At 42.3% G+C, this 16479-nt stretch overlaps 1 protein-coding gene across 1 annotated transcript in view; it reads right to left on the bottom strand.

Moving 5' to 3' along the window:
- LOC146855976 (neurotensin/neuromedin N-like) overlaps positions 1-16479 on the bottom strand; it is a 142060-nt gene that overhangs the window by 28407 nt on the left and 97174 nt on the right. Inside the window, exon 2 of the mRNA XM_085650691.1 lies at positions 9213-9274. Within this exon, the coding sequence (XP_085506817.1) occupies positions 9213-9274 (62 nt within the window). The remainder of the gene's footprint in view (positions 1-9212; positions 9275-16479) is intronic.

Below are 16479 nucleotides of genomic sequence, written 5' to 3'. Positions count from 1 at the left end.
CAGGCATCCTGGCATCTTGGTACTTGTAGTGTCTGCATAGTATTCCCTCAGTGGGCTCCATGTGTTGCTCAATAAAATGCTCATTAAAACCACAGTGGGTGGACTACGATGTCACAGTCCTTTACAGTATGTGTACTTGCATTCTCACCCACAGGACCTCACGAGTCTCGAGTCACAAACATCCTGGACTCTAGATCTGCTTTTCTGTGGCGGGCAGTTTCCGCGACCAGACGGGCTGCTAAAAATCCATCATCAAAGTTTGCCCTTTGTGGAAAAAGCCTTCTCAAGTGAGTTATGCCTCTCAATGGTGAGTAGAACCAGAAGGGTGGCACCTCGTTGCCCGAACTTCTTGCCAAACGCGTTTCGGGCTGCACGCCCTTGTTCACTGGCAGGCACAGCTTTCACACAATATATATATTTATGGTTGCCAGTAGGTAGTTTAGTTAGGATGTAGTTTCCATAGGAAGAGTGGGGCATATTATCAAGAAACGGCGTTAAAATTATCGCTTTAGCGGCAGAAAACTGCCGGTAAAGAGTCGATAATGGGCTTGATATTTGCCTTTGAGAATTCCAATAGAAGCCCATGTTCTGGTGTCAACATGGGCTTCTATTGGAATTCTCACGGGCATATTATCAAGCCCATTATCGCCGCTTTAGCGGCAGTTTTCTGCTGCTAAAGCGGTGATAATTTTAACGCCATGCTTGATAATATGCCCCACTGTTTTTCCATTTGCTAATAACCTTAGCGAATTTGACAAATCTTTGGGAAATTTTCAAAACCAATTTGCCAGTCACCTCAGCTTCTGGATTAAAAATTTTGTGGTGATCGGTCAAGCGGGGGCCGAGAAAAAGGGGGGGTCCCAAAACGCTTTTTCTCCATGTTAATTTCCATAGGAAATGATAGACACGGCTACAGCCTGAACTGCTAAACGGAATTACACCAAATACGGCAGAAAGGTAGCTCTTGGTCCAGAAAGTAACCTTTTTGGCAAATGACGTAAATCCATTAGTAGTTTTGGAGATATTTGAAGAAATTTCCTATTGTATATCTGGGGACGCGGAGGATTCGCAACACCTCCTGATCTCGTTCCTGAGTTGCCAGCCATCTGCTGACTCGGTTGAATCGAGTAACAAGAAAAAATGTTAAAAAAAAGAAAAGAGGGCATGGTAGAAACACTCTGACCACCAAGGCCTCTTAGGGGGGTGTCCAAGAAGGACACTTTGGGGCAAAAAAATTATGTATTTTTAAAACTTTTTGGCAGGAGTCACACTGGATGCCCAACTTCCACAGATTTTTGTTTTTAATTGTGGGCTGCTGTGCTTCTTTTAATATAGGCCCCCGGGGGCCAGGTCCCGGAGGCATGTGTAACTATTTATACAGGGCATGCGCAGGCCTCCTGTAGCCCTGGGGACTGCCACCTCCCCAGGGAAAGACACACGAGAAATGCAGGTGGCCACGCGGCCCCCCATGAGACCTCAGACTACCACACAGACTGCCACCTTCCTGGGGCTAAGTTAAATATTAAAGCGTGGGGGGGCTCTGGCCCAAGCCACACGCCACCAGGGATTGCCATCTCCCTGGGGTACACTATTTTTTCATTTATGTAAAATGCCCACCTTCCCCAGGGACCTCCACCTCTCTGGGGCACATAGATTATTAAACAAATAGCGGGAGAAGGACCTATGGCCTCCCACATAGTCCCGGGGACCGCCACCTCCCCAGGACACATCGATTATTTTTAAAAAAGTGGGGGGAGGCCCTATGGCCTCCTCTGAAGTACCGGAGACCGCCAACTCCCCAGGGCACAAATACAACAATTAATGTTAATGTTAATGTTAATGTCATTTATAGAGCGCAACAATTACCCGGAGGTGTCCTGGCGCTTCTTGATTCTCTAAAGATTGGCAGGAAACAATAAAAGGAGGCAGACTACTCTTTGGAAAAGAGCCACGTTTTTAATTCCTTACGAAAGGGTAAAAGCTCGGTGAAGGATCTCAGATGGCGAGGTAATTCATTCCAAGCCTTCGCTGTGCCATAAATAAAACTTTTGCCTCCCCAACGGGCTTTCTTTATACGTGGCACCCAAACCAGGTTGGCCTCTTCAGAACGCAGGTGTCTGCCTGGAACGTACCAGCGCAGTCTTTGCTGTAGAAACTCTGGACCTATGCCATGTAAGGCCTTAAAGGCCAGGCATAGTACTTTAAATTGTATACGGCTTTTTACTGGGAGCCAGTGTAAAGCTTTCCTCTCTTTGGAAACGGAACAGGGTTTTGAAGAGTCCATAATTAATCTAACTGCTGCATTTTGCAGTAACTGCAGTTTCTTTAATCCTTTTAGTTGCATATTCAGATAAAGTCCATTACAGTAGTCCAATCTGGACATTACCGTAGCACCAACTACAGTTTGTCTACTGTCCTTAGGCAGTAAGGGCAGGACTTTTCTCAGCATTTTAATGGTATAGCTGATTTTAGAGGCTAGTGCGTTTACTTGCGGTCCTAAGGTCAATTTGTCATCCAGTATGATCCCCAGGTTCTTAACCTTTCTAGTTGGCACCGGGGCTTTCCCCATTCGGTCTGGCCACCAGGAAGGAGTCCAAAAGCTGGTGTTATTCCCAAACAATATAAATTCAGTTTTCTCTGAGTTTAGTTTGAGACAATTGTTTGCCATCCAGTTATCTACTGCTAGCATACACTCTTGAAAACGACCTTCTACATCAGCCTCGTACTCCGGTGTCAGTGATACCACAATTTGAGTGTCGTCGGCGTATGATGTGAGGCCGAAACCAAAGGTGTCTATTATTGGGGCCAGTGCACTAACATAAACATTAAAAAGAGTCGGACTGAGTGAGGACCCTTGCGGGACCCCACAAGGCAATGAAAAGGGATTGGACTGATAATCTCCGAGGGCAACAATCTGTTTCCTGTCCTCGTGGAATGACCTGAGGAGTTCCCAGGCCTTCCCCTGAATACCACAGGTATTTAGACGGTTCAACAGTATGGAATGGTGAACCGTATCAAATGCTGCGGACAGGTCTAACAGGATTAGTGCCGCCCTCCCTCCCTGATCCACAGCAACCCTGATTTCTTCCGTAGCCTTTATAAGAGCCGATTCCGTACTATGACCATAATTAAGGGAGTATGTTGGGGCCCCCAAGCCCTGGAGACCACAACCTCCCCGGAGCTTAATTCAGAAATGAGGGGGGCTGTGTGACCCCCATCCAGGAGCCCTACATGGCCATGGGGACTGCACCCCCAGGGCTGGCTCCAGCAATGTACTGGGATGACCACCCTGGGACATTGCAGTTTGATAAGGCTTGGCTGGAGCACTGCTCCCGCCAAGCCATAGTAAACAAGGGCTCTGGTTTCATCAAGCGAGAGCACAACATTCTCCTGCTTGCTGAAAGCAGAGCAAGTCTGTTTCCCTGCCTACTGTGAAGCCAGCAGGGAAACAGACATTGCTTTGGGATCCAGGGAGCTGCATGTGAGCAGCTCTCTGGGTCTCTAAGGCAATGCCTGCTCCCTCAGGAGGCAAGGAGCTGGCTGAGACTGCAAGGACCTTCAGCCTCCCCCCATGGTCCCCAGTGAAGAGGCCAGAATCTTGGAAATGGGGTCCCTGGGCGATATTGGCCAAAGGAGGGGTGCCACACGGGCCCCCTCCAAATTAAAAAAAAATATTACGGCCTGGCCACAGGGGATGGGGTCCCCGGGCTGAAATTGGTCTGGGCAGGGGGCTGCGAGTCCCCTCCCCTATTTTTTTAAAATATATAAAGGCCGTGCCCTAGGTGAGTCGGATCTCCAGGGCCAGAATTGGCTCGGGAGGAGTGTCACGCAGCCCCCCTCTCTTTTTTTATATATATTTTTTTTTAAAGGGGCAAGCCCTGGGGACCACGTGGCCCATCATTCCTAAAAAATCGTTTTTTTCAAATCAACAGCTCACTGGAGGCCCTGCTCCCTTTCTCCACCACTCTCCAAACAAGCCTCCTGGCATGCTGTTGGTTGGAGGATGAAGCCCCTTTGGCTGCTGAGGGTCCTTAGAGACCACCAAGACCACCTGTTACCTCCAGTAAGTCCCACACAGTGGTCATCTGAGGCCACCCGCCCTTTCTCCACCACTCTGCAAACCCGCCTCTCGGTGCACTGCTGGTGGGGGGATGAGGTCCCCTTGCCTTCTGAGGGCCTCAGGACTAAAGTGGGCTACATCCCCAAGCAGCAGTGTGTCAGGATGCGCAATTGCAGAGTGGTGGAGAAAGGGTGTGCGGCCTCTGATGATCTCTCAGCAATACAGCTGTGCTGGTCTTATTGGAGGTAACAGGAGGGCTAGTTGGCCCCCAAGGACTCTCAAGAGCCATGGGTCTTAATACCCAACTAGTAGTGTGCCAAGAGGTGTGTTTGCATAGTGATGGAGAAAGGGGGCATGATCACCTAAAAGCTCTCTGCAAACCCACTGTATGGGACTTACTCAAGGTAATAGGAGGGGCAGTTGGCTTCCAAGGACCCTCAATAGCCAAGGCGACTTCATCCCCCACTAGTAGTGCACCAGGAGGTGTGTTTGCAGACTAGTGAAGAAAGGGGGCGTGCCTCCTACCAGGTTTCAGCAAACCTGCTGTGTGGGACTTACTGGAGGTATAGTTGCCTTCCAAGGATGTTCTTGGGGCCAACTACCCCTCCTGTTATCTCTAATAGGTCCCACACAGTGGGATTGCTTAGAGGGCTTCAGAAGCCATGCCCCCTTTCTCCACCACTCTGTAAACGCTGCCCGTGGTACACTAATGGTTGGAAAATTAAGTCCACCTTACTCCTGAGGGACCTTTGGTACCAAGAAGCCCTCCTGGTATCTCCTGTAAATCCTACACAGCTGGATTCCTGAGAGCAGATTAGAGCCACTCTGCAAACGTGACTACTAGTTAAAAAAACATAGAAATTCTCTGAAAAAACCCAAGGTTACTGGGACATTATAGTTAGGAATTAGCTATTTTTCAAAAACCTTAAAAATCCACAGAAAAAAACAAAGGTTGCAGGGATGTTATAGTTAGGAAATGGAATTTTAAAAAAACCTTTGAAATTCAATGAAAAAAACAAAGGTTACAGGGACGTAATAGTTAGGTTCAGGTTTCACTTGTATAAAACCAGAGAAATTCAGCCATTATAGTTAGTGAGCTAACTGTAACTCGTGCCCCCGCAATGCACTGCTTATGACCTCACATATTAAATCACTCATGACATGGTCACTGACATCACTGATGACATATTAAATGACTTTATTAGTACATCTTACACAGAATCTCTGACACACCCACTCACAAACCTATATAACCTTTCATACACCCACTCCAACTTCCACAATACCATTCTCAAGCCCATTCACACACCTATACCTACACTTACACAGTCACTCACTAATTCATAGATCAACACACACATCTACTCACTCACCCATACTGCTACTCACCCACCCTTTCACTAATACAGCTGCTGATATATCCACTCATACACTCATACAGCCACTAACACAGTGAGTCAATCACCCATAGAGCTTCTCACACACCTTCTCATTCACCCACAAAGTCAATCACACAGCCACTTACCCACTCATACAGTAACACACACACTCACTCACTTACTTATACAGATACTAACACATACTCACTCACCTATACAGTCACTTACACCAGCACACACTCACCCATACAGCTAATCTCACATTCACTCACTTATCCATACAGTCACTAATATACCCCATCACTCACCTATACTGCCTTTCACATTCCCAGTCATTCACGATGTCACTGACCATGTCATGATAGATGTAATATGTGAGGTCAAAAGCATTTAATTGTGGGGGCGCGAGTTATAGTTAGCGCACTATAACTGCTGAATTTCTGTGATTTTGTATGAGTGACACCTGAGCCTAACTACAATGTCTCCGTAACCTCAAGCACCTAAAACATGGGAACTACCAGGAGTTCCCAGCCTACTTTTTAAATAATGTATGCAGCACTCTAAGCCTGGCTCTTCGTGCAATTTCAGCTCTCTTAGAATATGTAGGTCTGGCTTGTCAAGTTCTGTACAGTTCCATGCAGGTAAAAAAAGTAAAGGGGTGAGTGTCAATATATGATCTGTTTTCTTTTCTAATCTTCGATAGAAACTTTTGCTCACTTCTACAACGAAAAATGCTGAACTAATTTACCTCAGCATAAAGATAGAAATTTACTCCAAAATCATTCTATTCTTAGTGTGGCTTGAATCTGTTGAGTTTTGTTTTTTTAGAAACTAGAGCGAAAAAAGGTGGGGGATAGCTTGAAAGGGTTACCACTTTTGTATACATTGTCAATCACATTTGCCTTTGTGATAGAATGTGACTGGTTAATAAAGGGGACTTAAATATGTTTGCACTGTCTTTAGAAGCGGGATTTTGCCAAAAAATCTGTGCTTCACAAAAATATTCCAGAGATTGAAGCAGAGGCCTGACAACTAATACTAAGCACCAGAGGGGACCAAACACGGACATTGAGCCATATAAAAATGCCAGAAACATTGTTTTAACTCATTTTTAGAATGCTAAATTTTAAAATTCCGAGATATTCGTAAAAAATGCATAATTTTGGCGAATGCGTGTTTAAGGAAATTCACACATTTTATTAACAAAAAGGGTAAACCCATCAAGGTTATGCTTGCGTGCAGGCCCTTCTAGGAAACATAGGCTGATGGTTTCAGTGCCTCTGTAGCTGGTAAATGCACTACATCATTTAGAAAAATAGAAATTCACTGAAAAAACACAGTTAAAATTTAGTTATCGTTCAGCGAACACAACCCCTAAAAACAACAAAATTCACCAGTTGTGATATGCAAACCACACCATAACTCATGCCCCCTCCATGCTTATTACCAGCTATCATAAAGTGGGAGCGAGCTGAGACTGTTTACTCCATGTCCCTGATCTTTTATGATCTTTTTATGGGCCTCGCGTTGCCACGGCTAAAGTGTTTATATTACAAAAAACATGCTTAACCTGCATATGTGATACATTAGTGAGACAGCAGTAATGTCAGTGGCACATGATGTCGCCATATAGGTTAGGTACCCGGGCACCAAAAAGCCTTCTGACACACCTCCTTTGTGCACCCATTTTCAGAAGAAATTAATACATAATAAGCTGTCTACCAACAACAAAAGGTGGAGGGGGTTTAGTTATGGTGTGTGCTGTGCATTTCAAGTTTAAATGGCAAATTTCATTGGGTTTTAGTGCTGGCTGAAACATAATTCACTTTTAACACACACACATTCTAGGCTTGGCAATGCACAGTACTGTGCTCCTCACTGCGTTGCATTCACCAATGCATCCTGGAGTGTCCTAGGTCAAACAGAATTCTAGTTTATGCTTCAACTGACCTCACTTTGAGAGGATATTCAATACTGCGGACCACTCAGAGAAAGTGCAGAAAATTTGAAAGTTAAAAACACATAGAGGCACTGTGGAGAAAAGAAATCCAACAGATACGTTCATTTTGTGGTTTCTTCCTTTATACAAAATGATTTTTTTCCATTATCTGACAGTATTGTACATAAGCGTTTAATTAAATTAATTCACAACTAAGTAAAAATCGTATTTCTTTTTCATTAAGCAAAAAGTGAATTTACATGTGCAGTTCAGAAATGTCTTCTTCAGAAACTACATCAAACTAAGTATTTAAAAAAAAAATTCTACTAACACAACTATAGATTCCTGTAAATTTTTTATTCAGACAATAACCCAATGAAAAGTCAAGCTGTTGAAAAGTTCAAAGGTATGTGCATGAGTTCAGCATATGTTTTGTACTGAAAGGACACAACCAGATGGGAAATGTGTATGTAATGTGGGTACAAAATGTGATATCATGCACATACTACTAGATTGTTTACATGTTTTACCATTGCGAAAAGTGTTTTTACACCCTATCTTTTTAAAATATGGAATTATGTGTCGCACCCGAGCAATAGAATTTTTGGTTGATATGTGCAACCTTGAAATTGCAATAGCCATTGGAAGGTACCTGGCTGCTGCAAAAAAGTTTTATATGGTGTAGTGAGTCAGACAATGTTACCATGGGGAAGTAAGGAACTATGCGAAGGTGAAGAACTTTAGCTTATTCAAACAGAAAAACTACAAATAGGATAATTATATTTGAGTTTTTTAAAAATTATTTATCTTTTTATCAAGTATGTATTAATGTGTGGTGTGAATATGCCGTATATATACTGTGGGATTGAGCAGGGAAGTGTTATGAAAGTGTAACCGATTTATTTTTATGGACGGCTGTTTTAATAGTATTAGTTGAATAAATTATTTATAATATTAGAGTGTATATACATTGATTGCTCTTATGCTGTTTAATGACTAATGGTCCAAATAAACATTATCTTGACTGACTGACTACTGGAAGGACACTATTCTTGTACAAATTCCTGTTCTTAAATTAACTATGAAACTATTCATATGTGCTATACAATGCAGCTCACATGCAAAGTTTGAAAAGTTTAGAGAAATAAAAACATTTCTCCTACTTGCTGACTGCATCCAGGAAGAATAGTTTGTTTGTGAAAAGCTCTGTCTACCATTATTATTAGGAAGGGCTTTGCAACAAAAGCCATGGCGAGTAGAAGAGGAACACCTGCATACTACTCCAAGTATGTCCTCATAGAGCAAAGTAATCAAATCAGTGCACAGTTTTTATATAACTATCAACCACAAAACAAGTTTTGAGCTGGAAAGTAAATAACAAATCAATTCTTTGCATCAGTCTGCATACTTTTTTTTGTAATTTTGCACTAGTGCAAAGTGTTGTTAACTCTGGTCCACAAGGTATAAAAGAAGAGCCTGACTGATGCAGGATGGACATTAGTCTTCCATCGCAGTGGTGACAGCCTGTCCTTTGTGTGGAATGCTACGCTTTCTTGAAATCTACAGAGCAGGAATCTGAGTGCCCAAGAAATATGCCTACTGTTCCAGTAGTAAGCCTGGACACCTGTGCCTGGTGCAGCCTTCCAGATGTACTACTGGGAATGCTGATTAATACTAAGAGATGTAACAAGTACGTGCCGACAGCGATCAAAATCTCCTTCCATTATTTACATTTTTTATTGGTGAATCGGGCCCAACATATTCCTATGGTGACGTCTGCTTCTCACTTTCATGAGATCCCTAAGCTTTAATACTTTTCAAACAACATACATACCTTTGTAGAATACATATTGTTCAATAAATCTGTTTCTAATGCTTTAATATCCTCTTCTGAATCTGCAAAACAAGAACATAAAGCATATGTTACAAGTGTTATATGTTGTGCATATAGCATCCCTCCCGATGTCTCCTGTAAGCCACGAGGTTCATCAACAAGACGACATAAGGTACCACGTTTGCATGCTAATAAAATGAATGTACAATAGTTTATTTATGCATAGCTGGAAACAACTAACAAGATTATTGTAATCTTCTGTTTACGATACAGGAATGATTTGTGTAGTTAAAACTTAGAATTGTATATTCATTTTAAGACGAATGGTTTGAGGTTTCTCCCTTTAAAACAGAATTGGAAGGAAGTTCTCCGCTTATGTCTTCTTTAAAGAGGTGCCAAGCACGTAGAAAACTTACAACCATAGGTGCTGTACTGAAGTTTAACAATGCCCTCTTCTGTCTTGCAGAAAGTCAAAACCGTAAAATTGATCTAAACCTTGACTTGAAATTTGAGAAGATTAGTAATTTTATCCCAATTCCAGAAGTACTTATTGTGAAATTTCAAACGTTAAGCACCATATTTTCGTTCACATGTTAAATAAAGTTGAAAGAGACATATTGATGGGTCATGTCCCATGGAACAATGCCCCACGTCACCCTCTTTGAGTTACCTCAAAATAATAGAAGATTCTCTCTCTCTAAGATACAAAACAAACTTACCTCCAGCAGGACCATATCATTACGCCACGCTATGGATGACATTGGTCAGCCATACCTCATACAACTATACCAGAACAAGCAACTGATACCGCATATCAGACTGATGCTACATAAAAACCAGTGCTCATTAAACATGGCAAGTGAGTTAGTGGAAAAAGAGCAAACAAATAAGGCAACAGACCGACATAGAAAATTGCTCTCTATCACCGCATCAATTGCACTGACAACACTGCAAGTGACACCATCGCAAGCATGGCTGATGTTACTGAAGGAGTAGACCACAGGCAGGGGTGAAGGACAAAAATTCAGGTCTTCACCAAAGTAGAGATGAATTTCCTAGCCAAATGAAATATCACCCTGCATATTAAAAAGCTTCACTTTGCAGGCAAAGCACAGGCACATCAAAGGAGAACCATGGGACCGCTCATGCATAAATATTACCAAATGTGACTCCCCATCCAAGCAACGACCCAGCTGATGATAAAAACAGAGAAAGAACACACGGAAAGCACAGCAATATCAAGAAACAAGACAAAATGAGAAGAGGTGTGGTCGTGCGGAGTTCTGTTGGGGCTGGAATCTGTGATAAGAATCATGGGATGTTCTTAGAATGTTATGATAAGAACTGAACCGGCAGTGACAGAAGTTTTCCTGCCTGGTTGGTCGTGTTTCCATCTACTTGCATGAACTCTAAAAAAGGAGTGGAAAGGTGCCTGTTGTTCATTGGTACTTCCTTTAAAATCCTTTCTTAAGTAACAGCAAATAAAGGGAGTGACCCAAGGTAATGCAGGTGAATAAGGTACGCACACAGTACACAATGTGCACTGCTAGGTCACAAATCCTTTCTTAAGTAACAGCAAATAAAGGGAGTGACCCAAGTTAATGCAGGTGAATAAGGTACGCACACAGTACACAATGTGCACTACTAGGTTACAAATCCTTTCTTAAGTAACAGCAAATAAAGGGAGTGACCCAAGTTAATGCAGGGGAATAAGCTACGCACACAGTACACAATGTGCACTGCTAGGTCACAAATCCTTTCTTAAGTAACAGCAAATAAAGGGAGTGACCCAAGTTAATGCAGGTGAATAAGGTACGCACACAGTACACAATGTGCACTGCTAGGTCACAAATCCTAAGTAACAGCAAATAAAGGGAGTGACCCAAGTTAATGCAGGTGAATAAGGTACGCACACAGTACACAATGTGCACTGCTAGGTCACAATTCCTTGCTTAAGTAACAGCAAATAAAGGGAGTGACCCAAGTTAATGCAGGTGAATAAGGTACGCACACAGTACACAATGTGCACTGCTAGGTCACAAATCCTTTCTTAAGTAACAGCAAATAAAGGGAGTGACCCAAGTTAATGCAGGTGAATAAGGTACGCACACAGTACACAATGTGCACTGCTAGGTCACACAGAGTGATGACGTCCATATATTTAGCTGACAGTGGAGGTGAACTGCACCAAGTGCAATGCTCCAATAGTGCAAACCTCACCACAGTAACCAAACAGCACTGTATAGTGTAATCACTGCATTGGTGGAATACACACACATTAACTGACAATGTCATGTCCTCTGCAAGCAGCATGCAATAAAATAGCATGGACTGTCGAAGTGAGGTGCTGCTGAACTTCTCTTGAGCAAGGTGCCACATGGAGGGAGGAGAGAGTGGGTGAATCATTACAGCTAAACCACCCGATGTGATATTCACAACCATTCTAATCTTGTAACCTTGAATGTTATGGAGCAAATGGAATGTCCAGGGCACGAAATTGTGACAAAATGAGTTGGATTGACAGGCTGTGCTCTCTTCTCTTTTCTTTAACCCCTCTTGTAATGTTTATTACTAACTCTTCCACACCACAATGAACAAATCAGTCTTTATGATAATGGTATAATAAAGGATGTAGAGTGGCAAAACCCATCTCCTAGATGCCATTAAGGGGGGTTCCTATCACAAGGTTAAGATCGCCAGTTCGAATTACAAGCAAAGCCAAAAAAATGCAAAAACTAATTGGGACACATAAATCCGGAGTGACCTACTAGTTGCTGTAAAAGGGGGAATCACAGGGATTTCTAGCTTGTAATCTCTTATGGTGCTAAATCTGTAAAATGAAACCATAATCCCATATTTTTCCACATGATTGGGTGACTCATTTGAATATCTTATAGTTGCCCTATCCCTTCTCCAAACGGCGAGTCCCTAAACAGATCAGGACAATCAAAAACCACTAAAGTGAACCTACACCCTCCCAAAACATATTCCACCTATGAGGCCAGGCTTTCCTTTAGTAACTCGGAGGTTAAATTTGCCATAATCTCTCAAAATCCAGATAAGGCCCCAGGGGTTGACTGAATTCTAATGGATCTCTTTATCTCAGAACAAGCCATCTGGGTTCCATATCTCACCTACATCTTTAATGCTACACTGCCAGGAGATATCCCCCAGTCATGGAAGGGGGCGGAGATTATTCCTATTCCCAAAAAAGGGACAAATTTGGATTCTGCAAACTACTGGCCAACCAGTCTCATTGAATCTAGCCAAAAACATTTTGTAACATTATACTTGATCGATTACTGTTCTGGATTGCAGAAAGTAAAATCCTGACCCCATTCCAGGCCGGTTTTCACCCCAAGACCAGCACAGTTGACCAGGTCTTCAGGTTTCAGTTGGTAAGGTGGAAAGAGGTGGAGAAGTGTGGCTCAATGGTTAGAGCAGCAGACCTCGATACAGAGCACTGGTCCGGGACCAGGGTTCGATTCCCGCCGCGGCAGGGTCTCAGGCTATAAATTCCTCGGACCGGATATTCTCGCCTCAGTGCCATTCTAATCATGGGTCCCACGCTGCAACTCTGGGCAATAGCTTGCTTAATCTCCACAATGGCCCCAACAGCGCTGCGATGCCTGGCCTCACCATGGGGGTGCCCAGGAGTGGACACCTCACACGGAAAGCCAGGAAGGGTTCCTTTAGCGGTATGAGTACAGCGCTGAGATACCTGTAGTGGTCATCAGCGCTATATAAATACCTATACATTTACATAAATACCTATACATTTACATTTGGGCAATGGTAGTCTATATGCTGCTTTTGTAAACATTAGAGCGGCCTTCGACATGGTCCCCAGGGATAGATTGTGGAGAACCTTAGCAATATGGGGATCCTGGACCCCCTCCTTACCATGATTACACGTCTCCACAGCAATAACTTTCCTCAGGTCAGATGGGGACAAAATGGGGAATCAACTGGCCCATTGGGGTTAAAAAAGGAGTTCAGCAGGGTTGTGTACTTGCACTCACACTATTCCTGTTGTTCATAAATGGATGCATTGACTACTTACAGGCCTGCAACAATGACTCCCGGGCTCTTGGAGGGTCCAAGATTCCAGCTTAGTTATTCACAGATGACATGCTGCTAATATCTAAGACCCCATAGGACCTAGAGACCCTTTTGAGCAAGTTTAGTCTCTTCTGCTCAGATCATGGCCTAGTAATAAACCAAACCAAACCAAATTCATGTCCATACACCCGCATAGAGGTTTCAAAGGGAAAATATTGCTAGAGGGGAAACAGATTGAGAGAGAGTGATTTAATTTGACTATCTTGGAATACGTCTGTCCAGTTACCAACTCCTGGGCAAATCAAGTCACCAAAAGCCCCCTTATCTTAAAACACCGGGCAGCAACATTATTAGAATTTGCAAATAATTCCTCCATCTATTCAGTCTCTCCGATTCTTGAAGCCTAGAGAACCCAAGCTCCTAGCTGCCGGTATCTATGGTGTGAAATTGTCAGGTGATGTTAACTTAGATGCACTGGAAGGGGCTGAGAATAACGTTTTGAGAAAGTTTCTTAAAATACCCCAATGTACCCCTCTAGTATTCAAATTTGATCTACGCATCTGGCCCATTGTCCACCTAATACAACTCAGATCGATTTCATACTGGTTTGGATTCTGGACGACCCCTGATTTGGTAAACTACAGAGAGGGTTTTCTAGACTTACTTGATAGGTCCCATGGTGGAAGAAAGCTCCTGTGGTTGGCCTTTGTGAAACAGACATGTTTCTCACTAGGCCTAGAAAAGTATTCAACAGATCCTCAATCAATCTCTTCTCCTGAAATAAAAAACCTGAAGGCAATGTACTGGGATCAGGTGGGGTCAGAACTAACTAGCCGGGGAAATAAACCAAATCTTTCCCAGATTTTAAACCATATTCTCTCTTTGAGAAATACATGGATGAAATTGACCGCCCCTTCACAAAACCATTCTATATCAGATTTAGGTGGGAGACCCTACCTTTAGCATCAGTTACTTGTAAATGAAAAGCAAATCATGGTGGTTCGAATTTATGCCCTACGTGCAGAGAAACCGAGGAAATGACAGATCATTTATTGTTCTGTTGTTTAAAATACCCTAATCAGAGAAGGCGCTGGATAATACCATTATGCCATTCACTTGTTGTCCACCACTACAGGGTAGCTATAAGATTCTGTAGAACTGATATGTCCCCACTCATAGTTTTTCCAATCGCTACATTTTTAGAGAGTATTTGGCCAATTTGGTGCAAAGTTTTAACATCTATTACCCCACACTAAAATCCAAGACATTAGCAGAGGTTACCAAACTGCATCTCTAGAACAACGCTGTATGATTTTATAGTCTAGACCAGTGTTTCACTTTTGCTATGCTGATTTTATGATACTTTTATGTATTGTTTTTGGCAGGATTGAAGTAATTTATTCGTACTGTATTGTATGGATATAGGGGTTTATGACCGAACTAAAGTAAACAAACGAGAAACGAGAATGGTATACATGTAAGGGAAAATGACTATATATTGATAATCATTAAGTACATTTTCCACACGATTGGTACAAGCCATTAAGATGCATTTTATTTGCTTACAATATTGCTGATATGACTGAATGTGAGTCTTATTTATCTCTATGACCAGTACAGGTTGTTTTCTTGTACATCATTGCAGCATGACCTGGTTCAAAAACAGAATGTGATAGGGATAGAAAGATAGCCTCTCTTCGTTTCCTTTAATTGCTCTGTGAGGATTATATTTTCTGAATAGGCAGTATCAGGATTTCCGCAGAGTAACTACTATTAGTGAACATTTATATACTCAATGGATTAGAACCGCATGGATGAAAACGTGACCTCTCTTTCTATGAACACTGTGGCCAAACGTTATTGAACAATAAGCCGGCATTGAAAACAGACTTTGATATATGTGAAGAAGAATTTTGTTTTTGTTTATATTAGTTCATCATTTTTTTTCACCATAAACAAATCAAATTGCACTGTTTGAGAAAGGAGGGTTACTCCCGAAATGCATTACAAATAAGGTAGCAGCTATTTATCCCGCTGCTCTGTAGATAGTAAATTTGCACTGCAGGTTACTTGGCCACTGGCTAAATAGTAGAAATGATTTACTATTTGACTGGCAGCCTTGGAAATATCAGAGAACAGTCACTATTTATTTGCCCACTGCTTAAATAATAGAGATTCTGCTCTGTTCGTCCCGTGGCCATGTAAATAGCAGAAAAACTTCACTATTTACCCAGCTGCTTGCTTAATAGTAGAGATTCTGCACAGTCTAGCTGGTGGCTGTGCAAAGTGCGGGAAAGCTTCACTATTTATCCAGCTGCTGTCCAAATAGTAGAGATTTTGCCCTGTTTGGCAAGAAGCCATGCAAACAGCAAGAAACCATCACTATATGCATGCCTTGGCTAAATAGCAGAGGTTTTGTTATATTTAGCTTGCAGTCAGGCAAACAAAAACAACTTCACTCATTATCCAGCTGCTGACAAAACAGCAGTCATGTACAATTAAGCAAGCAGGCATGCACATAACAAATAAACATAATTATTTTTGTGGCTGCTGGTTATATAGCAGAAATTATATATTATCTTGCCAGTAGCCGGGCAAGTACAATAGAAATTTCAATATTTACCCAGCAGCTGCCTAAATAGCTGAAATGATGTACTCTGTTGCTGGTGGCCTTTCAAATAACTATACAAGAAACGTCATTATTCACCTGGTGGCTCGGTAAAAAGTAGACAGTATGCACAACTTGACCAGTAGCCATGCAAATGGCAGAGGAACTTCACTATTTACTCGGTTGCTGTTTCATTATGCCATTTACAGATTTCAACAGGTACATACAACAGGTAGAACTGCAAACAAGGAGTGAACATGACAGGTATCCATCTCCTTATGAAAGTTAGGGTTCTGATACATTACCTTTTCATTCACAAAAGTGGCCACAAATTCCACTCATAATTTTTGCAAATGGAATTATATTTTGTAAACCGACTGGTTCACAAAATACTGGATCACAGGGGGTTGAAGAACACCCAGCCAAATAAATATGCATTAGACAGGCGTCAATTTGCTACCCTCTGTGATTGCCTTCAATTCCAGGGATGGTGCCTGCAAGGGACTCCACACCACTATCCCTATGACTGCATTTTAAAATGGAAAAACATTTTTTTCAAAGCCGCCCATGTTCCTTAAAGAAACCAGTGTTGGTATG

This window comes from Triturus cristatus, chromosome 4_1, assembly GCF_964204655.1.
Source record: "Triturus cristatus chromosome 4_1, aTriCri1.1, whole genome shotgun sequence".
Taxonomy (NCBI): Eukaryota; Metazoa; Chordata; class Amphibia; order Caudata; family Salamandridae; genus Triturus; species Triturus cristatus.
Note: the sequence above shows the minus strand (reverse complement) of the source record. Positions and strands in the feature narration are given on the sequence as shown.